This window comes from Eschrichtius robustus, chromosome X (genome assembly GCF_028021215.1).
Source record: "Eschrichtius robustus isolate mEscRob2 chromosome X, mEscRob2.pri, whole genome shotgun sequence".
Classification (NCBI taxonomy): domain Eukaryota; kingdom Metazoa; phylum Chordata; class Mammalia; order Artiodactyla; family Eschrichtiidae; genus Eschrichtius; species Eschrichtius robustus.
Genome location: NC_090845.1, coordinates 86,034,717 through 86,060,955, shown reverse-complemented (window position 1 = coordinate 86,060,955; position 26,239 = coordinate 86,034,717). Strand labels below are relative to the sequence as shown.

The window sequence follows — 26,239 nt, the reverse complement described above, 5'->3', positions numbered from 1 at the left end:
AACTCATACTGTTTTCAGTCTCAACCATTTCTTCGTCATTGCGCATGCCATCGGCAGATGGAGATTATTAAATACCACTCCTCTCTAGGCCCCAGCTTTCTACCAAGAGAGAAGAGCAAGTTTTGAGTGTCTCTCATCTCCACTACTGTCAGTGGCCTCCAGCTTTGATATTCTTACTCTCTACTGATCTGGACTGCTGAGGTACTGGAACAAAAATAATGGTAGAATAACTCTTGCAGAAATGAAGAGCCGTAACACAGGTAGTACACACTGACGACAGAGAGTAAAGTCAGTTCTAAAGAGACAGAAGATAGACCATCCCTGAATTCCTAGAGGGTAGAAGGTGAAGAGGACCAACAGAAATATAGCCCTGGAAGCCATGGAACTTCTCTAAAATGTATGTGTGCATTTTGACTGAACAGATTGCCCTGATGGCATCAAAGGCACGGGCATATGTGTGTGCACGTATGCATGTGCACAGGCGGGAAATGAAGAGCCCATTTTGCTTCAACACACTGCCCTTAAACAATGCATGGCATGTTCTCTGTGTGTATACGAGTGTGTCTGTGCATAAGTATTTCTGTGAGAAACACATGCATGTAGAGAGACTGAGAAAGATGAGAAAGATACAGACATATATTCACACATTCACGCATGTATTCACACACAAGGGGGCAATCATCTGGGCCTCAAGAACACAAAGGTGATATTTTTAAAGCAAGAAATGAAATAGAGTTTCAGACCTAAGGTAGGATGGACAGATATAATACTGCATCACCAGGACAAATATTTCTAGAGCACCTCACAGGAATTGAGACTCCAAGATCATATGAATAAGGTTAAGTTATAGTTGGAACACTGTTTAGGAAGGCAGATAAGAGTACAGTTACTGTGCCTAATGAGAGGCCTAGTGCTCTATATAATAATGAACTTCAGAAGCTATTCCCTAAAAACCAAAAACCAAAACCCAACCAAAACAACAATAACAAACCCCCAAACAAACAAACAAAAAGGTATAATTCTAGCATTTTACAAAGGGATATGTGCTACTGAAATTACAAAATAATTGAGATTTCACTGAAAACTTGTTCAAAGCACTTGATAGCCTTTAATGCAGAGGATTCTAAAAACATGAAATGAATGGCTTATGGCAATTATTTGTGACTTAACTGACAACTTAATGGGGACATTTTGATTTGTCTGGAAATATAGAGTCAGGTACAATAGAAGAAAAAAAAATCTAACATAACTCTCTGTGTGTGCTATCTGAACAAACAGAGAAGTAAAAGAAGAAATGCATGATATGAGTCTACATTTTGTCAATAAAATACTGAGAGGGTTCTGAAGTCACTGGCTCCTCTCTGCTGTCTGAGTTCAATGCCTTACACGTATTACTGGTCGAGAGTTTAGCTAAACTACTGCGTGATGTTGCTGCCTCAGCATCCACTAAATATGGCCAAGAGGCCTGCAGGGTCCTTGAACTGACACTAGTGAAACCGAGTCCCCCTAAAACCTAGTTTTCCTGTTGAGTTTATGATTAACCTCTCTATCCAAAACTTTATTCTCTTTCTTGTCCTGCCCCCTGGTCCCCTCAGGATAGAGAAGTATCAAAGAAAAGGGGGAACTGAAACCGAGCAGGACCCACTGGAACCCTCCCAGGTAAAAAGCCCCTCTGTGTCCCTGGTTTCTTGTTTGTAGAAAAAGACTTTGGTCTCCTAGACTTTCCCTGAGTTCCAAAGAGCAGACTCAAACAGTTACTAATTAGGGAAGTGAGGGATGCAGAAGCAAAGGAAAAGCAGTCAAGAAATAACAGTTCAGTGGTAAAACAGAGTCCTAGTTCCTCCTCAAGGGATATATGCAACTATCTGACACATATCTTTGCCTTGTTCTGCAGGAACTAAGACCCCCCAGCCAGGTGGAGGATGGTGACTACATGCTGACCACAAGCCCACAGACCCCAGACTTGCTGGAATCAGAATGCTGATGATTAAGATTCCTGAAACACTACCCTGTTACCTCACCACCAACCAATCAGAAGAAAGTCATACCCCTGGCAACCCTACCCCAAATGTTGCGCCTTTAAATACGCTTCCCTGAAAACCATCTGGCAATTTGTGTTTTCTGAGCAAGAGCCACTTGTACTCCTTGCTTGCTGACTGCAATAAACACTGTACTTTCCTTCACCACAACCCTATGTCAGTAAATTGGCTTTGCTGCATGGTGGACGAGCAGACACAAATGTGGTTTGGTAACACTAGTCCTTCCTGAATAACAGCCCGCAGAGTCACAAGCAAATATAAGTTCCTGATGTGATGTCTCCAGCAGCCCACGTGAGCAAGTCTCCCCCACCTCCCAGGGCCTTCCCCTAGTGTATCAGTAGATAAGACCCCTGAAGAGCTTGACAACCTCCCCCCCCACATGCTCTTTTTGGTTTGAATTGACCAATCTGGCCTTAGCCCAGGAACCCCAAAGCAGTCCACCCATGGACCCTAACAAAGGCATGTGCCCCAGGTCTTGCCCTCTCCCTCTGCCTGCACCCAGACTTAACCTCCCCATGGGGCCCCCCCGGAAGCCTGCTTTGTACTTCCTCTAGATCCTGAGAGTAAGAAACTTCCCTTTTGCTGAACTGGCCTGGGGCTCTACTTAACAAATGTTAATTTAACAAAGCCACGGCAATACCTTTTAAATCAATGCATAGAATAAATGGGTCCAGTCAAACGGATCCTTCTTCAAACATTTTTGTTACTTGGCTTCCAGGCCAGTACAGTTTCCTCCTACCACACTAGCTGTATCTTTTATTTCTACAGTTCTTTTGTTAAAATTCTTCTCATCTTCCTAACTTCTCAATGGTGGAGTAGCCCAGACCTTAGTCCTTGGACCTCTCTTCTCTGTCTGTACTCTCTAGGTAATCTTATATAGTCTAATGGCTTTAAATACCATCTATGTGCTGATGGTTCCTAAATTTTTATCTCCAGTCTGTATCTTTCCCTATAGTCTAGGCTCAATTATTCAAACATTCTAGGCTTTGCATCTCCACTTGGATGCCTAATAGTGTCTCAAACTGAACATCTTGAAGCCAAACTCTTGATTCACCACTGCTACAACCTCCCTTCTACCTCATCCAGTCTTCCTCATCTCTGTAACCATCATTCTCCTCTTTCAATCTTCAAATGGCTTTCCATCATACATCAAGGTCTTCCACGATTTTACCTTCGCTATCCTTTCTCCTTCTTCCTTTCTCCCTCCCTCACTGCAAAACAGCCACACTAGCCTTCTTGCTATTCCTTGTGGAGGGAAGAAAGTTTTGTCACCCCAAAATATCTCTCTGGCATCCGGATTACTTTGAGCTGAAAACAATCAAGACCCAAAAGACTCAGGAAGAACCTTTGACCTTCCCCCTAACTGCCTTTAGAATGTAGATAGAGGATGTGTTCCAAGCAGGGAGCTATCACCATAGATAACTATAGTGTGAAGTAGGGAGGAACCTAGCAGAGTCTGCTTGTTAAAATTCCTCTCTGTGTCCCACTGTCTCTGCATAGACCAGCAAAGATTTGTTTACCAAACATTTGCTTTTCCATCTCTATGTCAATTGCCTTCCTCCCCTTTGAAGTCCTAAACCACTACCCTCAACATCCTCTTTTGTCTTTAGCTGAAGATGGTATTTAAGGGTGAGGGTCTTGGCCATTTTGGAGAGTTACTCAGTTTTCCTGGGTCTCTCCCATGAATACACGTTACCAGACTTTTGATTGGTTTTCTCCTGTTAATCTGTCTCATGTTAATTTAATTCTTAGGCCAGCCAGAATAAACTAGAAGGGTAGAAGAAAATGTCCTCAGCCTGACACTTACATGCTTCAAGCACACTCATGTTCACACTTTAGAGCCTTAGAACACTAGTTGTCCCCTCTGCATGGAAAGCTCTTCCCTCAGTTATTCACACAAATCATCTCCTCACTTGATTCAAATCTCTGTTTAAATGTCACTCCCTCAAGAGGGGTCCCTCCCTGACGAATTTATCTTTTAAAAAAAACAACACTATCATTAATCCTTTTGCCCATCTTATTTTTCTTATCACTTACTACTCTCTGGTATTATACTATGAAGTTGTTTTTTGACCATCTACTGTACCAGATTATATGCTCAAAGATTGATATATATATATTTTTAAGTTTCTCATCACTGAAAAAAACAGAGCTTGGCATATAGTAGGTATTTGATACATATTTGCTGAATGAACAGATGAATTTGTTATCAGTAAAAACAATGTTATAGCATTATACAATGTTATATACATTATACATTATACAGTATATTATATCAATACTGGTAAAATGAATCAGGGAGCAAATTAATTCAACATTTATGCATTTAATGTTTGAGTGGAACAAGGATGGATATACTACACTGGATTGAGAATATAAGAACATTTTAGAGCTGAAAGGGACATTCGAGATTACCTAATACAATCCCTTTGTACTTAAAACGTATTTAATTGCATAACTTGGAATTATCATTTCATTTCCCTGATTTTCTGGGTTCAGGCTAGTTTATTGAAAGCTGATACTTTTATTTCCTCTAAAGAAAATGAGGATTAAAACACTTTATTTTTAATAATATTAAGATTTAAGTGCAAAGCAATGATTTACAGAAGAGGAAAATAGGTAAAAATCATTCGTAAGTCCAAAGAGGTTTGGATCAATATTAGTATCATTAACCTAAGCACATCTTGTCATTTTATGTTATGAAAAAGATAAATAACAACATATAAAATATGTGCAGAAAAACAAATAGTGAGGCAATATGTCCCATTTGTAGTGTGACAATGTGTATTTGAGTTAACATAATCTTCTTTTAATTAACATATCAATAATGTTAATCTCATTACTCGTTTGGTATTTCACACACAGGCGCATGCACACACATATTCATGCACGTGCGCACACACCAGACACAAATCAAAAGAATTCCCAGGTTTTTATAAACTTGTAATTAAAAGATATGACTTTACAATCCAAACTAGATCTTTTGGTATTTAAAAAAACATCATTTTAACACCTAAACTTCCTGTAGGCAGCAGGGTTTCTTCTGTAAGACTAACCCATGGCAGCTGCATTTCATTTTTATTTGAAAAGACTGATCCAGTGTTTTTATAGCTCTCGATTAAGCTGTTTAAATAAAAAAAGTAAATGTTGAAAATGGAATCCACTGTAGTTAAGCTCTATGTACACGAGTAATGGGCAAATCTCTGGTGGTCTGAAAGTTCGGTTTGGATAAATATCTAAATCTATTGGAACCTCTTTAGCTAAAAAATTTCAGCTCCCACAAGGTTAGTAGAGCTTTAGGTTTTCCACTGAATCTGACATAGCTTTTCAAAAATACCCACATTCAATCCTTAACCAATAGTAAAAGCAACTTTGGGGGAAAAAAGTTAAAAGATCTTAAAACATAAAATGTCTTCAGTATTTGGTTCCATTTGAGAGATTTCTAACTCTCCAACTTTAAAACTCCACTAGAAGTGTAAATCCAGTAAGACCATGGACAAGAAAATAGATGAATTAGAATTTCAATGAACCAAATCATCATCAAGCTACCAAACTGTCAAATATTTTTAACACCTGTAGCTAAACAGGCAGAAGTAAAGATTCATCTTCAGCTCTTCCCTGACTTCTTACCCATCCTTCACATCTCAGCTCAAGCATCACCTTCTCAAGAGAGATCTCCCTAACTAGGTTGCTGACGGGTATGGCATTATAAATCCCTTCCATGTCACCTGCCATGGTTGCTTGTGGAGTTGTTTAATGTCCATCTCTTCCATCAGACTAAAACCTCCCTGAGGCTATGTCATGTCTTTTTTGCTCATCACTGTATTCCAAGTATCTAACACAATGCCTGGCACATAGCGAGAATCACTAGGTAAATATTTCTGGAATGAATAACGCCTCAAAAACATCGACTAGGTGCAAGACTTAATATAACAGCTTTCATTATGGAACATTTCAAAGGAGACAGGGGAAGATAAAAGAGCTTTTTAAACTGTAAAATACTATACAAATATAAGTTGTTATTGCTGTATTACGAATCCAAGCTACAGGACAGTTAAATTGAAGGTAAAAAAAAAAAATCCATCTGCCCCATCAGACACACACAAACACAATCTTTCTAATACTGGAAACAATTCTGATTTTAGTCCTTACTTGGATCAGTAGTTGGCAGGTAGCAAGTATCACCTCATTCAAGCAAATGCCATGTGGTGGTTGGAAACAGGGTAAGGAGAAGTAAAGTTATTTGCCTTTCAGCCCATTACAACCCACCAAATACTATTCAACCTCTTCAGACCACTATTCTTGATCTTTTGGGAATTGATTTTTTATTCGTTTTCCTAGTTGTAACTCTCACTATTTTAAGCCAATCATGTGTATTTGATATTCTTTCAACACACTTTTGATCTTTACAGATTGAGTCTCTGCTTGTGTCTGGTCTGTAACTCTCCATAAAACCTTCCCCTAAGTTTTCAGTCAGAAGTGATCTGAAATCAGAAGTGGTCTGAATTACTAAGATGATGTATGTGAACACTCTACACAGACTGGAAACCTCTATGAATGTACTAGGATTTATTATTTTATAGAGCGATTTCCCCATTTTATATTGCATTTATCATACCCACATTGTCTTACAACTGTTTGGGTATATTGTTGATTCTGTTTATAAACTTATATGTTCTGAAATGAAAGGTCCACGTTTTACTCATTCTTATATACCTCACAGACCTAATGCATTGTTCACAAGGCATATTCAGGCATTAAAGGAATGACAATACACGTGTGGGGAAAAGGGAGATACAATCTTTTGTGTACAAAAGGGAGAGTAGAAGGCAAACTCTCTGGGTCAATTTTGTATTGATACCTGAATTTTTAGACAGATATGTTAAATAACCTAACACATATGCTCATCATATGGTATCTCAATTCCTATAACTAATTATTTTTAACATGAAATATGAATTTAAGCTATTTAATTCTATAATATAGGAATCACTGAACAAAATAAAGTTTAGTAATAAAAAATCCTGTTTGTAAATACAGTAAGGCCTATAATGTTTAGTTGATCACTTGAAATCTTAAATTCTGACTGTCCTTCCATCCAATCCTAGAATATCTGCATACAGTCCAGTATGGGTGAGTTCTTGAAATGCAAAATCATTTTCATATTTATCGAATCAGACATAATTAATGAGGGGCTTTTGGGGGGTTTGTTTGAATAGACATTAAATGAATTTCAAAGTCAAACAGAATTACATCTTGGATGACCTATGAGAGGATCTAACAAAATATTTTTAACTACTATCTCTACAAAATACTCCAACATCCTTGAAATGTCAGCAGAGAGTAAATCATGCATTCACTCATTCACCAGACATGTATTGAGCCCTACTATGTGCCAGGCACTGGGAGTACAAAAGATGATCAACACAAAACCAACACAGTAAACTTCCTGCACACGGAGAGCTTATGTTGTAGCAGGAGTTGAGTCTTATCTCCTCTATGAAGCTGCTCCAAACCCCACAACCTTCCCTACTTGGTGAATTTTTAATGCATTTAAAACCAATGTTGTGACCAAGCAGGACCCTATGGGGCCTTCCTGGGACAGGACCCCCCCCCCAACCCCCCCACTGGCAATGTCCTCTGCCTGCCTCTTGTTTCTAGAAAAGCTATAAGTTTCCCAGGCCTCCCCTGAGTCACAAAAGCCTGGCTCAAGAATGAATGATTGGGGTGGGGGGCGCGGTGGTGGTGTGATGAATTGGGAGATTGGGTTTGACACATATACACAAATATGTATAAAATAGATAACTAATAAGAACTTGCTGTATAAAAAATAAATTAAATTAAATTAAAAGAAAAAAAAAGAATGAATGATTGAAAGGATGTGACCATGCAGCAACAAAAACAGCAATTGAGCCAGGAGAACTGGTAAGAATTTAAACAGTGAATCAGTCATATGGCAGTCACAGACTCTTTAGTTCCTCCCTGAAATATATAGATAACAGTATCTGATGTACATTTCCTGAGTTGTTTTACAGATGTTAAAACCGTCATCAAATGGAAGTGGTTAACTACTTGATGACCATGAGCACACAGCCCCCAGACCTACTGGAGCCTGAGGATTGATAATGTTAACCCCTGTGACACCACCCTGTTACCTCACCGCCAACCAATCAGAGAATTGTGCACGAGCTGATCACAAACCCTGCAACTCCCCTCCCTCATCTTGCCTTTAAAAATGCTTTCCTGAAACCCATTGGGGAATTCCGGTTTTTTGAGCATTAGCTGCCCCGGACTCCTTGTCTGTTCCTTTACCACAACCCAGGGTCAGTAGATTGGCTTTATTGCATGTGGGCAAGCGGATCCAAGTTGGGTTCAGTAACAATGTCACACAATTAAACTTTATGAAACACCATCATTTGAGTGCCTTATTTCTCATACACATGCTCTTAAGTAAATGTTAAACTTCTTTAGAGCAGAGAATATTTTGTACTTCATTTTTATGCTTCAGTCCCATGGTACTTTGTATGGTGCTAGGTTCTGCAGTAGCTGCTTAATGAGTAGATGTTGATTGACTGATAAATACATGGAAAGAAACTTATTTTTGAACCTAGAGAAATTGTTGGTACAGTCAGTTCTTAATTACCTGCGTTGAGGGAGATAGTTGATGCAAAACAAAGACTAATATACAAGTCATTTCCATTTGGCTTTGGAATGCATTTCCATAATTAACTTTTCATTTGGGTCTATTGCTTGGCTAGAGAATACATTTCCAACAAAATAATAAAGTTGCCACGTTAATTTCCAACTGTGGTCAAAGCTGGAATGCTGTCTCACTATAGACAAAAGAGGGGAAAAAATATTGAAAAGGCCTATTGCATTTTTAGTCTGCACTACACTCATTTACTATGAAATGAGCTTGGATTGTTTGTTGCTATCTTCTCTCTATCACTTTTATCTCCCTGACTACATGCCTTCTTGAAAGCAGGAAATATACCTGCATCTTACTTTATAGGTTTCCTAACATTTAGAATATCACCTTTCATGGAGTATACAAGTATCTAAAAATTCTATTAGTTGCTTCTTTCTCTCTTATACCTAAGTGAAAAACGTAGGGATTTGTTTAATCCCAAACATCTGGATACTCCTAGAATAATGAAGTACAAGCCTCCTGCTTCTTCCATAGGCACTTACTACATGAATGTATCTTTTTTCTTTCAGTCTTAAAAAAAAAAAAAAAAAAAGAAAAGAAAACAACAACAACAAAACAACAACTTAGATAAAATGAAGTTGGACAAAAGCAGACTGTGGTTGTTTACAAAGAATATTTTCCTTGGGGGAAATAATTTATCTCCCATTTGTGAGGTTTAGAGCAGAATGACCAATGACACCTTGTATGTGATTTCTTCATTTTACAAAGCATGTTCAAAGTCATTACTATACCAAGTCCTAATAAAAACATATGTGAGGTGGGCAAAGCAAGTATTTTTGTTTCAGTTTTACAAATGAGGAAACAGTGTCTTTCCTATATTTGCAAAGACCAAGGGTAACACTTAGGTCTATTGATACTCATCCACATGTCTTTTCATTCAAATGGATTAATAAAAATGCTTTGCATTTGTACAGAACATTAAAGTTCAAAAGTACTTTTACATATATGGGGCAAATAAAGTGGACAGAGTACTTCTCAACAGTGTGCAAAATGAAATTGGATCTCTTTAGGTTTTGAGTCAGGACCATAATACAGAAATCTGGAGATGAGTAATCAAACAGTGTTGCCGTGCACAAAGTTGATAATGCCTTAGCTGATATAAGAAAGCCACTTACTAAATGTTTGCTTTTGATAAGGTAAAGAGGAGTTGGTACCTTCACCCCTTGGAACCATTTTCAACTCAGTTACTCATGACTTTTCTTACCCAGACAACATCAATTGGTGACTAGGTCATATTCTCCTTTTCACTAATGATCTTGGGAAAGCTTTTCTATAGTTTCTTTTTAAATTTTTCATTCATTTTCAATTCTCACCACTGGTGAGTGCCTTAGCTTTAAATGAGTAGATGAGATGTAATCCTCTCAAGTTGATTATAATTTTAAATGCTTGTCTTATGAGGTATGTGTGTATATGTATGTGTATGGATATATATATCCATCATTAAGATTCAAGTGAAAAATTTCAGTGATGTTTGTTATGTATTTCTTTCCATTTCTAACTTCAGTAATGAATTGGGACAAGGTAGTAGGTAATTATCCTATTTTCCCTTTGCAACACAAAGGACAGTATCATTACATGTTTATTAAACATATTGACTTGCTTTCTTGAATTTTTTTGTTTTCACTTCCCATACCTCAAAGTTTAAAACCAGAAGGAAGGAACAGGGAACGTTCAATGAAAAGCTAAGTTTACTTGCTATAATTTTCAAAAGTTATATCTCAGAGAGCCTAACTAGAAATAACTGAACAGACATCTAATATAGAAAAAGACACTGATGTATTTACCTACATTTCTCAAATAATACCTGATTGAGATTTTGCTGCAAGAGTATATTTACTGACTAGTTATACTAACGTCACCATCATTGCCTATAAACTGTGTGTATTTAACACACTATGCGTGCCTTCAATAATTGAAAATAAAAGTTTTAGTAAACTTGAAATCAAAGCAAAAGGAAACAAACTCATATTCATTGCTACGATATCCAATTTAAGCTCTTGTGAATACCAAAATGGCTTTAAATCATATCTCTATCTATGTATAGATACATGTATATGCTACGTGTTTTCTAGTGTACATGCATACACAAAACCATAACCACATTGGGTCATTTAGTTTTTCAAACTTCTTTTTTTTACATCATTTCTACTCAGTATGAATAAATCCCACAGAAAGGTTTTTAGTCTCTTAAAACTTAGCTTCTGGTAGGAATGAGAATTTGTAAGGTTGAGGGTATATGAACTCTTTCAGATGACTTATGTCCCATTTTATGTTCTGAAAAAGATGATTTCTCAGATGAGTCTCTAATGGCCTGGAAGCGTTTATGTACCCTTTAACCAAGCAGTATGTTCTTTTCTCACCATTAGCATCATGCATCAAATGTCCGTCAATTCCCTAAACAAAGTTTGAAAAATGGAGCTCATGGTAATTTCAGGCTGAAGTTCAAACAAGCAAGACTCTTCAAATAAAAAATTTTTGAACTGACTGATCTGAAAAAACATATGCTCCATTGAGACAGTTTCTTAGAATGCGATTTCTAAGAGCTAAAGAGATAATTCTTAATACCTGCATTTAAAATCAAAACATATAAAGGAATAACAGTGGAAACATGTTATACCCCTTTCTTTTGTCAAACTGAAGTTATGCCAGGATCACAAGCTAATATTTTCTATTTACTTGCCAGAATGTTGTTTAACATTAATCATTACGCAATGACCTCTAACATATTCAATAAACATTTATTAAGACAACTTTCCGGCTTCCCTGGTGACGCAGTGGTTGAGAATCTGCCTGCCAATGCAGGGGACACGGGTTCGAGCCCTGGTCTGGGAAGATCCCACATGCCGCGGAGCAACTGCGCCCGTGAGCCACAACTACTGAGCCTGCGCGTCTGGAGCCTGTGCCCCGCAACAAGGGAGGCCGCGACGGTGAGAGGCCCGCGCACCGCGATGAAGAGTGGCCCCCCGCACCGCGATGGAGAGTGGCCCTCGCACGAAACGAAGACCCAACACAGCCATAAATAAATAAATAAATAAATAAATAAATAAATAAATAAATAAATAAATAAATAAAATTAAAAAAAAAGAAAGGACAACTTTCTATAAAGCGTTGTGCTAGGCTTGTTGTACTCAAAGATGAATAAGGATCTCTATCTCAAAAGATTTTATAACCCAGTGTTCAAAACACACATGCACATAAGCAGAGTACAGGCAAGTCAGCCAGTACAATAATCAAAATATTAAAATGTTATGAGAAGACAGGGGACAAGGAAATTAATTTTGATTGCTATGATTCAGGAAGACTTTGTGGAAGATATGAGCAGCTAATTTTTAAATTAGTTTACAAACCTTTCAAAAAGAAATTTTTTTTCTTCTGAAGCAACCCATAATTTCACAGTGAACAACTGTGGAATTCATCTCAGATTTACAAAGCTTTCTGACCCTAGAGGCAGCACGACACCATGGTTACAAGCACAAGGCTTGGAGTCTGAAGGACCAAGACTTACTTGAATCCTGGCCCTCATTAACCAGACTTGTAACATACATGATCTCACACACGTGTTTGAACCTTTGAACCTCTATAGCCTTAATTCTCACATATTTGAAATGGGGTTAATCATAGTACTTCCCCTATAGTATTGCATTGGAGATCACTTGAGATTATACAGACACCTATATATTCTTAGCACTGTGACGGGCACATGACATTCACTAAACAGTTGCTATTATTACTATTTTATTATCATTTTTATTTTTATTATTATAGATGATCATACCTTCTATTGCAAATCAATGCACAAATAATGGAAGTTAAAAAAAAATAAAACTTGCTTTCACTGCAGAGGGCCTGGGTTCAATCCCTGGTCGGGGAACTAAGATGCTACAAAGCATGCACAGCGGCCAAAAAAAAAAAACTTCCAATACCATTATGAAGAGTGTATATTTCAAAGAATGCTAACAATCTTCCTTTTTTAAAAAAGCAATATTTTCCCCCATGTGATTTTCTAAAACAATTTGTTTTTCAATGTATGCATTTTCTCTATTACTGCTCCCATGCTCACTGTCTCTTTTCTTCCTTCCTTCCTTCCCTTTCCTTTCCATTCCTTTCCTTTCCTTCTTTCTCCTCCCTCCCTCCCTTCCTTCATTCCTCCCTCCCTTCCTTCCTTCAATCCTGGACCCTCTCTCCCTGAGCAGTCTCATTTAAAAATGTTTTGCTTTGAACTTCCTAATTTTCTGAGTTTGAGACCAGCAGGCAATTAAAGGTAATGAGAGGGAGTCCAAGCCACTAAACTTCCCTCCAGTCTAACCTAAACCTCTCGATTTTTCAGGAGCTAGAAAACAGCCTGGATTAGTACATTCATACCAGAGAGAAAAAAACCCCAAAAAACAAAAAACCTTGCTCTTGAGGTTTTTGTTTTGTTTTGTCTCTTTTTTATATGGCATGTTCTCAAAGGTGATTAATATTACTGAGGTTGAACACTAACCCTGTGAGTTTTTCGTCTTTTCAAAAATTATTCACTTAATAAAGAACAGTGGGAGAAAAATCAACGTAATTGCAGTGCAGTAGAGACCCCGAATCTGTTCTGAATTGTCTGGTCAGGGCAATGTGCTTCCTCCGGAACTTGATTTTTAACCACTTCAAATGACTCTCCCTCCCACTATGAGAAACTCCCAGGTGTTGACAGTTAGCTACAGGGTGTTAATGTCATTAACTTTCTGTCAGCTCCTTTTGTCAATGTGTTAATGGTGGCCCTGATGCTCAGTCCTCCCTGCCCTCCAGTTGGCGAAATGATTTAGCTAGCAGTCAATCAAAAAGCTAAGCTGATTTGGGGCAACAGACAGCTCTGCCATTGACAAAATCTATGTAAGTAAATGTAAGAAATTTGTCAACAGGATATAAGCAGTAAGGTCAACACTGTGGATAACGTGTTTTTTAGACAGTTTAAGATGTTAAGAATGGACCACAACGCATATTCTAAAGTCTAAGAAGCCCTCTTTTAAGAATGGTTTTTCCCGTTGGAAAAAGCAAGGAGCAGTAAGTAAAAGTGATGCTTAGATTTAAAAGAAAGAAAGAAAAACTGTTTCATAGTCACATGATTGGTCAAAAGACAAAAGCTGAAAAAATCAGAATCCACATATAATGTCAAGTCCATGAGAACAAGCCTCAGGGAATTCCCTGGTGGTCCAGTGGTTAGGACTCCTCATTTTCACTGCCTAGGACCCAGGTTCAATTCCTGGTCAAGGAACTAGGATCCCAGAAGCCGCGTGGTGTGGCCAAAACAAAACAAAACAAAACAAAAAACAAGAATGAGCCTCAGGATTGGCAGGCAGACCACTCACAGTGCTACCTCTCACCCCTCCTTAGCACGGGTTATTTTTCAAAACTTTGAAACCGGATCCGGTTCTGAACCTCACCCTACCAATTTTTGCAATAGGTGCCAAACACAGACAGAGACTACAGAATTCCTGGTAACCTTAAAAGATAAAAAGAGATGACCCCTCGAAATTAATGAATTTAAAACAATGGGGCTATGACAAATAACTTTATGGGTCGTTATCCTGAGACAATTTGAGCTCACTACAATGACAAAGGGACAACTGTGATCAATTTCATCACCAGATATGGAAAATACTCTTCATTTAATGAATAGGACCATTTTTTTAAAAGCTCAAGTATGTAAAATTAGGCAGTGTCTGATACATAGTAAACATTCAACTAATGAGTGAATATTATCATTTTTATAACTTACCAAAAAAGGAATATAGGTTCTATTTGAATTCACCGTACAAACAATTGAACTTAAAACTTCTCCAATATTATTATGATGAGCATACGGGCATGAAGAATACAAAGAACTTTGCTTTTTAAAAAAATCAGAATAATAGCAAATTCCCACACATGGTATCCAGAGTTTTGAACCATGTGTGTTTCAATACGTATGGTGCTATTGTATCCATTATAGACCATCCCCTTTCATCCTAGAACCTCTCTACCATGATTTATGAGAGAATTTTCTCCATTTCTCCCTGTTTTGTGGTCTTACAAAATTAATCTTGCTTATTTTACTCTTTCCATTTTTTTTTTTTTTGAGTTGGAACAAGCAACCAATTTGGGGTAGAGAAAGGGAAGCAGAGGTGACAAGCTTCATTCAAAAGCCACTGACTCTTGCTTAGGAGGCAGGAAATAGCCACTCCATTCATAGGAGAGGTATCATTCTCTTATTTTTGGTTAATTTTTTTGACATTTACTTTTAAAAGGTGTGGATTATCTTTTCTAAAACTGACTACACTTTACATGCTCTGAAAAGGTGATTCAATGTGACTCAAGTTCCTGTGAAGATTTATATGAAGAAAAGTTTTATAACTACAAGCACAGCCTACTACTCTTTCAACAATATCCCCTTTGATGTGTTAAGTCAAAGTAGGATCTTGGACCAGATGATCTCCATTGTCTCTACAGCTATAATATTCTGTGATTCAATATACACCTACTGAGCGCCTTCATGTTGCTAGGTGCTGTGCATTGGGATGGGCATATAGAAATTAACACACTAGACCTGATCTTGGCCACTGGGCCAGCAAGACAGAGAAGCAGGTAAATGCCAGACTGTCAGCAACTTGTGGTCAAATTTTCTATCTCGTGCACTGTTGTATTTCCATGGCCTGTCAATGCCGAGCATATTATGAGTTCAATCAATACTGTGAAAGAGTAAGGGTGAACACAGGATGCTATGGGACTTAGCCCAACCTGGAGATTTGGTGAAGATTCAACCTGCACATTCACTTGCCCTTGGCCATCATGCCACTGCTGCTAACTATAGCACCGATGCCCTTCTGAAAGCCCAGAGGAGTGGCACTGCTATTCAGTTTTTGAACTCACAGTCCTTATAGAGAGATTACTGTTTAAGTAGGTAAGGTTACTTTCAAGGGGAAACTACCCCCATACTTGTGCCCATAGTTATTCAATTTAAAAGGCCAGTGCCTGAAGCAAAAGAATTTATTGGCAGGGGACAGAAACATTGGAAAGATCATCCAGTACAAAGAATCCTATACTAGAAATAGGATCAGGGCTCTAATTTTAAAACAGAATCAAGTATCCCACAAGAAAATATCCCTCTCTTTTGGAATTGCCAGAAGAGTAGAAAAAATATTAAGAAGGCACCAGAATTCATATAACATATATACATATGATGATTAAACATCTTGTTTGCCATTTTCTAGAAGATACAATCTCTCAGTGGGTGTCCAAAGAGTCTTCCGAAGCAAGAATAATTTGAGCTACAGTTCTATCATTGTAATTTATTAATTTGGAGTTTTTAGCCAACTCAACACAATAGTCTAACTTTTTCTCTAAAATAAATTGCTGTGTATTTTATTTTGCTTTTTTAAATATGATACGCAAAGTAACAGCCCCATACATTTTAATACAGTTTTCAATCCCCTTGTGGACAAACAGTCACACTTTAGTGTCACTTAAATGAAGAATAACCATTCATCTGTAACTTACAGATACAGAAGGCTCTGGATTTTCATTTTAAAGCGCTTAATTACCTGCATAAAGAGAGAAATAAAATAGAGTCCAGGCCAAGTTCATGAGGGTTTGAAATTACTTTTCTTTTTCTAAATGAGCAACAAAGACCCCTCAATGTTGTATGCTGTCGTGTGGCCGCAAGCCAACTGTAGCAGAAAATGTTAAAAAGAACAAGGGAATCAGGAATTAAATTCAAATATGTGAGGCAAGAATCAAAATCAAAAGTTGAAAAATGTAGGTGGTGCTTCCAGCCACAGGACAATATAACAAATTTGAAAGAAAAATCTAATCAGCAACAAAGTTAAATCTTCACATTAAATATCCTGATGTGGACAGTTATGTAATCCAAGGTTATTTTTGAGGATTTCCTGCCTCCAGTCACCCACAAACTTATGTTCCCAATATTCCTATTTATATAACTACTCACCATCACTAAAGGACCACACAAAATACAGTATTAATTCATGAACCAAAAGAGTGAAAAGAAAAAAAAAAATTTTTTTTCACATAAACCTAAATTGCCATTCTCAAGTAATTCAAGTTCAGGACCATAACTTCCAAGTTGGGCAGGAAAGAAAGCATATCAGAGAAGAAAAAGGCAATAGATTTAACCTTGAAACAAGGTGACTGCCATATAGTTGTTGAAGGAATTTACTTATTATCAGATAAAGAATTTACAGTATTTATTCCCTCTTGAGATATAAAATGGTGAATAAGTCTGCAGTTCAAGATATTTATTTAAACCCAGAAGAGTAGGATATGGCTTTAACTTTTGAAAACCAAAATAGAAAAAAAAAAAAAAAAAAAAATCAGCTCTAATGTAGTTTATCTTTAGACACCAGATTTAACATTAAACAATTCAAGCTAAATATCATTTCTCAAGTTTTCCTTTCATATATTTCTGTAATTTATATGAATATACTATATGTAAAATAGGGATTTAAAAACATTTAGGTAGCAGGCAATGCCTAACGTTATACAGATAGCTATTACAATTTACTTAAATACATAATCCACTGATCAATTAATCTATCCGTCCATGCATGCATCCATTTTATTCTTCATAACCTTTCAGTCTACTGATACCAGTTATCCTCTGATTGCCCTTGAAAATGCACATATCGCCTCAGAAAATACCTGCACACACACACAAAAAGAAAAAAAGAAAAAAAAACCTCTGAGCAAAAAAATTCTTCTGTTGGTCATTTCCTTTAAACAATAAGGAGACTCTTTGTTTTGTTTTAGGTCACATCAAGCCTCAAAAGACTTACCTTGCATATCTTGTAGGCCTTCAAATGAAATTCGTCTTTGAGAAATGGCATTTTTTCTTATATAATTGTTCCCTTGCCTACTCTACGATTCAAAACGTCATGAACTAAAATTTATGCTGGTAATATAAAAACAGCCTATATACAAATTCATCCAAACTGTGAATAGAATGGTAAGTTTAGAACTAACCACAAGGTAAATAGGTATATGGACAGACAGACAGACACACACACAGAAACTAACAAATAAACAAAGTGCTTAAATAAATAAAGGATATCGTCAGCTTTTCCACAAACTTATCACGTTGATTTTCTATTTTGGGGAATTGCTTGATGTCACGTTCCAGGTGAACAATGTGTTGTTCCATTGCTGCAAGGTTGCTCTTGAGAATTTGAGCTGAAACTAAAGAACAACGTGCAAAGTGTTTAGAACATTTCTTTTACAACTAAAAGAAAACAGTATCAGTTCAAGTATTTTTTTAATGTGGAGAATAGTGCCATGAAATCAACTCACATTTTTCTGAATTACTACTCATAAAAATTCTACTCTCCATGAAATAAGTGAAAATGTGTAATATAATATACCAAATCATCATGTTTAATATGGCAACGTCATCATTTTATTCAGCCATTGGCTCCAATGAATCCATTTCTATTTAAATTTATTGATGGAATTCCTAATATTTCATTCTTTAAAATCTAATTTGAAGATTAAAGAGAAACTAAGGTTCAAAGAGATCCTATCTTATTAACGCATGTTCTTGGCTATATAAATGATTTAAAGTTAAATTACATAAAAGGATCAAATATTTTTCTCTTGTTGAAAGATCTTGCTTTTTATAAACCAATATCTATGGTAAAAGTTCCTGACTTTAGCACTTTTCATACTCATAGAGAAATGATAAATAACTGTTCATACAGAGAATTTAGAGCAAACCAGAGCGAACATGTGTGTGCATACACACCCACAAAGCTTCAGTGAGCCCTCAAACACTATCGTTAGTTGCTTTAATTACCCCTAACATTCTCCGCACTTTTCTTTTTCTCTCCTCATTGACAACCAATAATTTTAAGTATCGTATTCAAACTACTCTTAAATACGTGTACACTTTCCAGATCTCTCACGATGCTTTCTTTTCACAGAGGTACTTTTTTTTTACGCTTACACTATTTTATAGATCCTCTATTACTTTATGACTGCCAATTATGTATGAGGACACTTCTATCAATATCAATGGCATTTGGCAGGGTTCTAGTTGAAAAGGCAAGGTAACTATTAGAATTTGATAGGTAGCCCGTGACATTGATTTTTAAATCCAGGTCTCTGAAACACAGTTCTTTTCATTAAAGGACCATGAAACAGAAATAGAATAATATTACAATCCTTTTTTTTTAAAGTAAATTTCAGTCTCATTCAGAGGCATATCAGAATTACAATGAAAAATTCAAGAGACTGACAAAAATCAACCCCCTGGCAAATTTCAGCCGAAGTCTTCTGATACAAATTCATCACGCTGACACGTACACCTTTATAACTCAATGAGGAGAAATTGCTTAAATATACCTGGAAGTTCAAGAGACTGAAAATCAAACACCAACACTAAAGACAAATAATTTTTTTTTCCTATTACTCTGTCAGTTCAAATAGCTATGTCCAATTTAGTTCCATTTGTTTAGATCTGACAAGCTTGGAAATTATTCTTTATTGGAGAAGTCGAAGAGAGTTTTGTCCTGCCAAAAATGTGCTAATGGCTCAGCAATCATTGCTTGCTTTATTTAAAGGATGAGTTTGCTGTGGAGGTAACCATTCTCTCTGACTTTAAAGCTGAACTTTTTCACTTGGGTTTTTCCAGGAGATTCTTGCTAATTATTCAAGGGGTTTCTCCTTTCCCACTTGCTTGACTGAAAAACTGAAGATATGAAGTTGACAAGTTGTTTATGTCATATAGGCTACACAGAAGAAATAAACTCATGACAACTTTCTGCAACAAACAAAATGTGCCCATAGGCAAGGTTTAAGTCACAATAGTAATCCTCCTGCTAAAAGCAATAGTAATTCCAGTAGTAAAAAAGGGGGTGATCATGAAGATTCTTCTGATTGTTCAACAGAGTAACAGCTTAATCAAGTTGCTATGCACACAAAAGTCTAGATAACTCAAATAACGAGACATTCTTTTTAATCCACTAAAATTGCTTTTACCCTAAAGTTGAATTTTGAATAAAACAACGTTTTCTAGACATTATCCTCCTCAATTTCACCTGTCAAATCCTTAGTCCTCTGTAAATCCCTCTAGAGCTCTAGCCCAAATTCTCTACCATTTATAGACACTTCTATTTGTTTAAGTGATCTTCCACATACCACCTTCTGCTTTAAGTGAGAATTTTTTTTCGTTTTTTGTATATAGAGTCTCTGCTATAAAACCTCACGCTACTTAATGGTAAGATCCCTACCTAGTACTTGGCTTTTCCCTCAGTACTTATCACACATGATACTCAATAAATGTTTGTTGAATGAATATGTATATTTCAAGAAATTTTGATTCAGATTTAAACGTTTGCCCACTTCTGCAACTGGATGTGCATGTAGAAGTTAGATACAAGTGAAGTGATTGGAAGTTAGCATATCAATTATTATGTGAGTATGAAAAGGAAGCAGGAAGTTGAAGGAGATGCTTAAACAAAGGGGAAAGTGAGAAACAGAGATAAAGAAGAGAAGTAAGGGACACCTTTTCTTTTTTTCAGCTTCTCTATTCTCCCTCTCTAATAATTTATTAACATTGTGAATGAACGAAAGAAAATAAAGTACTGGAGATGTAAGAATCCAAGGATGTTAGCCCACATGCAAACTTATGGCTGCATTAAAAGTGCCCTGCACTTTGTTTAACACTTTGTTGTCACCATTTTGAAAGTCTTAGTAATTTTTTTAAATGGGGCTCTGCAATTTCATTTTGCGCTAGGTCCCCCTAAACATGTAGTCAGTCCTGGTCTCCATGTAAGACAAATAAAGTAACTCCAACTTGGAAGAGTTGGTTAAAGGGGCTGGGAATTTCACCTGCTGGCTCCTTCTCATTTCTTATTCTCTCATTGGTGGAATTCTATTTCAAGGGGTGTTAATCTACGGTGTTGCATAAACTAGACCCACAACAGGGGTTTCACTCTATCCCTAAGTGGCTTACTTCGTTTTTGACAGTTGATATAATTAGAAAAATTTTATTTGCTTATAATCGAAACCAGCCTACCTGAACTCTTCTTACCCATTCGTCCTCATTTTGCCTTAAATCAACACTGCTCAAGTCTACTCCCTATTTTACAGGAAAGGTGTCACTTGCATCTTCCTAATCTGCCCAGCTTACAAACACCCGGTTCCTTCAACTAGTCCTCCTAAGGTATGAGGGTTAGTCATTACTTACGCTCCTAAGTAATAACTAACATTTACTGAGTACTTACTATGTGCTAGATATTATTTTAAGTAGTTTTATGTATTAACTCATTTAACTCTCACAAAAACTCTATGAGGTATATACTACTCTCAAGAAGGGGTATAGTATGAGCTAAATGATGTCTTGTCAGGAAATTGTAAATGTAAAGCAGTGTCTCTAGTTCTGGAAGGCCAACAACTTGAAATAAAATCTGGGAAAGGGGGTGGGGGGATGGATAAATTAGAAGGTTGGGATTAACATATACACACTACTATATATAAAATAGATCACCAACAAGGACCTACTGTATAGCACAGGGAACTATACTCAGTATCTTGTAATAACCTATAAAGGAAAAGAACCTGAAAAAGTATATATATATATATATGTGTGTGTGTGTGTGTGTGTGTGTGTGTGTGTGTAACTGAATCGCTGTGCTCTACACCTGAAACTAACACGATATTGTAAATCAACTATACTTCAATTAAAAAAATTTTTTAAAAATCTGTACCCATTGGCACAAGGGTATGTCACCTATACTTGGGGACAGGAGTCAGGGTCGACCTAGATTCTAACCTCTACCATATCCACTAATAGTTGGGTTACTTTGAGCCAGTCGCTTAGCCTCTCTGGGTCTTCATTTCCCAATTTGCAAAATAAAGATAATAATACCTTCCTTAAATGGTAGCCATTCAAGTTAAATAATTTGATTAATATAAAGTTTCTATCATTATAACAAGTACATAATAGGTAATCTATAAATATTCGTTTCATATTCTACTATCCTTCCCACTATATTCTACCTTCCAACAGACAAATTCCTACTGTAAACGTGCCACCAAAAACTAAACAACAGTTTAGATGTAATCTGAACAAAAAAAGCAGTCATTCCCTACCTGCTACCTCACTGCGGCCTGACTTAATATCGGTCTTCTTTCTAATCAAGGGAACTAAACTTAGATTGGGTTCTCTGTTTGTAGGTTTTACAGGGTACATGGAACTTAACGCCTGGGAGGCAGTGACAGTTACACTAATGAACAGCCAATTTGTTAGAGATACTAGCAAGTTCCAAATTTAAAGAATATTTCTGGAAATTAAAATCTGCGCAGTAGTATTTCTCTGGAGACATTTACAAGTTAGTTACTTTGCTTCTCTAGACATGTCTAAATCATAAGAGATTTTTTGTAAGTGTGATAAAGAATTAACATGTGTTTACCTGCCTGATTATTTGCCTTGAATACACTTGTTTCAATCTTAAGAGTTAGGAGACAATTCGATTATGTAACTAGTTAGATCCTAGCCTACATTTCTTCTAATATGTCTTCAGGGTGTGTGCGTGTGTGTGTGTGTGTGTGTGTGTGTGTGTGAAAGAGGGAGAGAAAGAAAGACAGAAATATATATATATAATATATATATTATATATTATATATATATATATATATTTTTTTTTTTTTTTTTACTGGAGGTGGTAGGGAGATGTAGGGCAGCTGGATTCCTAAGAACATTTAAATCCCAGAGTGGGTTAGAAATGCTTGTCTACTGCATAGCCCCCACCTCAGGGTTTATTTTTGTGCCTGTCATTATATTAGTTCACTAATATAAATTAAGGAGTCTTTAGTGATAGGGCAAACATTTTCTATCTGAGTGAATTTCCACTACAAGCATTTTCAATGACTGACTAGTCAGTCTGGTGGCACTTTAACTTTTTTCACTAATTTCATTTTTTACATCTGCTACTGAATTACTGAATCTGAATTATAACACTAAAAAATTAAATTATAGCTATCAGGTTCTTTATTATAGCTTTCTTCCTTATACTCCATAAATAACCTTTTAAGCTCAGTACACTCTCTCGAGTTATACGTAGGGAGAAACCTTCCCCACGAATCTTATTTATCTGCTTACTTCAGTTGAAAAATATACATATAGTACTTCTTTGCTGGCTTCAAGCAAATATATGAGAGTGGCCTGATCGTCATTCAAAACATTTGAAATGACAGACTTGCTCCAATTCATAATTTGAAGAAAAGTAAAGTGTAAGAAAAATATTTTAAGTGAGATTTTTATATGGAAAGACTCTTCAATTACATAGTACCTAAGAGAACTGATATGCATTTAAGGAAAAAAAAAAAAAAATCACAGTACTCTGGTGACATTCTCTAGACCATGTGCAGAATGTGTAATTTTATGTAAATATAAAAGCTTTTCCAGCAACTTGAGGAATTTTTTTCTCTGAATTAAATATTTCTATTAATTTTACCCATTGACAAAGTAACCCAGCACTTCTTAACATCTTTGCTCTAAGAAAGGCCAGGTAACAATTTACTCTTGCAAGTCTGTATGTGAATAGGCCCCAACCTGATTATAAGCACCCTGTAATTTTCTTTAACTGAATATATTTAGTTGAAGAATTACTATCAGCCGAGTGGCATAACATTAAAGTGACTCATCCAGAAAGCACATGTAAAAAAGAAAAGGACATTACAAGCAGCCCAAACAATAGGCACAGTTGTATTCTTTCTCAAGTACATTTATAAGTTAATAGTTTCATTTTATATGAATGCTATACATGGAAATGAAGCAAATATGTTTATACAATAAAAATAGCAAAGGCTCATCCAGCACTGTGGGCTTCTCAGGCCTTTAAAGAAAATAAGTGATAAATGGCACCCAAATAAGAAATTCCTCTAATTAAAAAAAAAAAAATCTGTTAGAGAATGACTCATTCTTAGGAGAAAAAAAAATTGTTAAAAAGTCACCTTAACAGAAAACACAACTTAACTAGAGTCCTTACTAAATGAAATTTAAAAACGTATGTCCTCAATGTGTGCTCACAAGAGCCATCCATCACTTGCCCCTGGAACATGTGCCTTTGGGTATAAGGTGCAGTTTTTCTCAATTGGATCCATAATACGGCCTGAACTGATGCTGAGAGCAGAGGAACATCCATAACAAAACATGAAAACTACTTTATAAACCATATACATGTTTAACTAGAAAAACTTCACTAAGTATATTTCACTGTCTGGGTTCATACATTTGTACGAGATCTCAGCCTGTAATCCTCAGTCTGAATGCATTTTTTAAAAAGAAAGAAGTGGAGCCTTCTAACAAAAAGAAAAGACAAAACAAACAAACAACCTTGCTAATAACTATGGAAGTTACGGTGAAAGGATAGCCGGGGTAAAGGAGGAGAGAAGAAAAGTTTAAAACCCTCTGAATCATGATTTGCAACCCAAAATTCTGTAGCCTGACTACCGACCCACTAGCACTGGACAGCCAAGCTGCCAGTGAATCGTCGAGTTCTTTCACCTGCTGTCTCTTCTCCAACTGTTATTCTGCCTGCAGCAAATAGTATGTGTGAATTTTTAAATCAAAGACTAAAAAACAAACTAAAATCTCTTACTCTTGTTGACAGTCTTAGCTCAAGGCCAGGATTGGGAAGTACAGGTGCAAGCCGAAGCTTCTATAAAGCAATGCTAGATGTAGTCTTGTTGGAATAGTTTGTTCTCATTATGAAGAATCTTTTTTAAAGCTCATTTGTTTTTCTTATAGTAAAAGATCTCTCACTCACCCACATCTCAAACTGGAATAATTTTAATGGGTCAAGTCATGTCTTTATTGAGTTGAGGCTGGGCTATACTGACTTGTCCTCCCTTGGAGATTTTATGTAAGTGGCTGGAATGGTATTCTCCTTAGCAAAAAAGCTTGCCAGAACCTTCAGATATTGATAAATCCTTTATGGCAATCCTATATTAAAGTCTTCACTTGTCAAGTCTATGTAATGCATTCTTCTTTTGCTTGTAATCAGAACACAAGTGGTAAAAAGGACCCTTATGAAAGGAGGCTACTTAATATTACCTATAACAGGAGACCTTAAAACTAAATCAGTGAAATTATGGAAAAATATGTAAAATGTAGACTTGTTGACTAAAGACTAGAAAGGAAAAAAAACCTACAAAATCTGAAATTACATCTTTGTAAAATTTGGAATTTTGAGTCTATGTTTATGTATGCATTTAGTTTTGAGCTATAATAATTACTGAAAAAAATCACAAAGAAAAAACATGTGAAAAACAACTATATTCAATGTTGCCAAAGTTCTGATAAACCAGCTGTGAGAAATGAGCACTGTTTTTTTTTTTTTTCACGTCAAAACAACTACCGGCTTCTCGAAAAGGCATTCACAAATGTTCTCATCTGAGGAACCATTTAATGGCAACTTCACTAACCCCCTTACTCCTGGTACATTATATCCTTAATAAGGTACGAAAAGATTATATTGATTGATAAACCATTTGAATACTTTCTTCCATGTGTTATTTGGCAAGAATTAAATACATGTAGGTAGTGTCATCATAAAGCTATAATGTGGGACTTCCCTGGTGGTCCAGTGGGTAAGACTCCATGCTCCCAATGCAGGGGGCCCGGGTTCGATCCCTGGTCGGGGAACTAGATCTCACATGCATACCGCAACTAAGAAGTCCGCATTCTGGGCTTCCCTGGTGGCGCAGTGGTTAAGAATCCGCCTGCCAATGCAGAGGACACGGGTTCGAGCCCTGGGCCGGGAAGATCCCACATGCCGTGGAGCAACTAAGCCCATGCACTGCAACTACTGAGCCTGTGCTCTAGAGCCCACAAGCCACAACTACTGAGCCCACTCGCCACAGCTACTGAAGCCTGCGCGCCTAGAGCCCGTGCTCTGCAACAAGAGAAGCCACTGCAATGAGAAGCCCGCACACCACAACAAAGAGTAGCCCCCGCTTACCGCAACTAGAGAAAGCCTGTGCGCAGCAACGAAGACCCAATGCAGCCAAAAATAAATAAATAAAAATAGATTAAAAAAACAAAGCTATAATGCTATATTAAAAGACTGTTAGCCTTCTTGAGTGTAATTTTTGTGACTATGGCCAAATTATCCAAGAAATGTATTTCTGAACTCATCAGGGAAATCACTGGGACTGTACGATTTGGCAAAGTTATTCTTCCACTTGCCTGGGTTCTCCCGGAACAAGTCTAATGAGTGAAGTCCACAGATATGTACTTATACAAAGCCATCGACTTTCACCCAAACTGAATGCAGGTTGTCATGAGGTCAGTGTCAGTGCTGAGGTCATAATGCTGGAGTCATCAGAGTCCCTTCCACATTAGTGCTGCTCGAATTGGCAGCTCTGCTTGGTAGTAGAGCTACAGGTCAGATAAAAGAGGCTTGGGAAGGGTATAGTAAGGTTTGAGTTACGTTTTCCTTCTTCATTAACTGACTGTGGATACTAA

The 26,239-nt window shown here is 36.8% G+C and overlaps 1 protein-coding gene across 2 annotated transcripts in view; it reads right to left on the bottom strand.

The window, feature by feature from the left end:
* The window catches only part of DIAPH2 (diaphanous related formin 2), an 859,779-nt gene that overhangs the window by 284,569 nt on the left and 548,971 nt on the right, over positions 1–26,239 (bottom strand). For both annotated transcript variants that reach the window (XM_068532463.1, XM_068532464.1), the window contains one exon: positions 17,825–17,949. In XM_068532463.1, the coding sequence (XP_068388564.1) occupies positions 17,825–17,949 (125 nt within the window). The remainder of the gene's footprint in view (positions 1–17,824; positions 17,950–26,239) is intronic.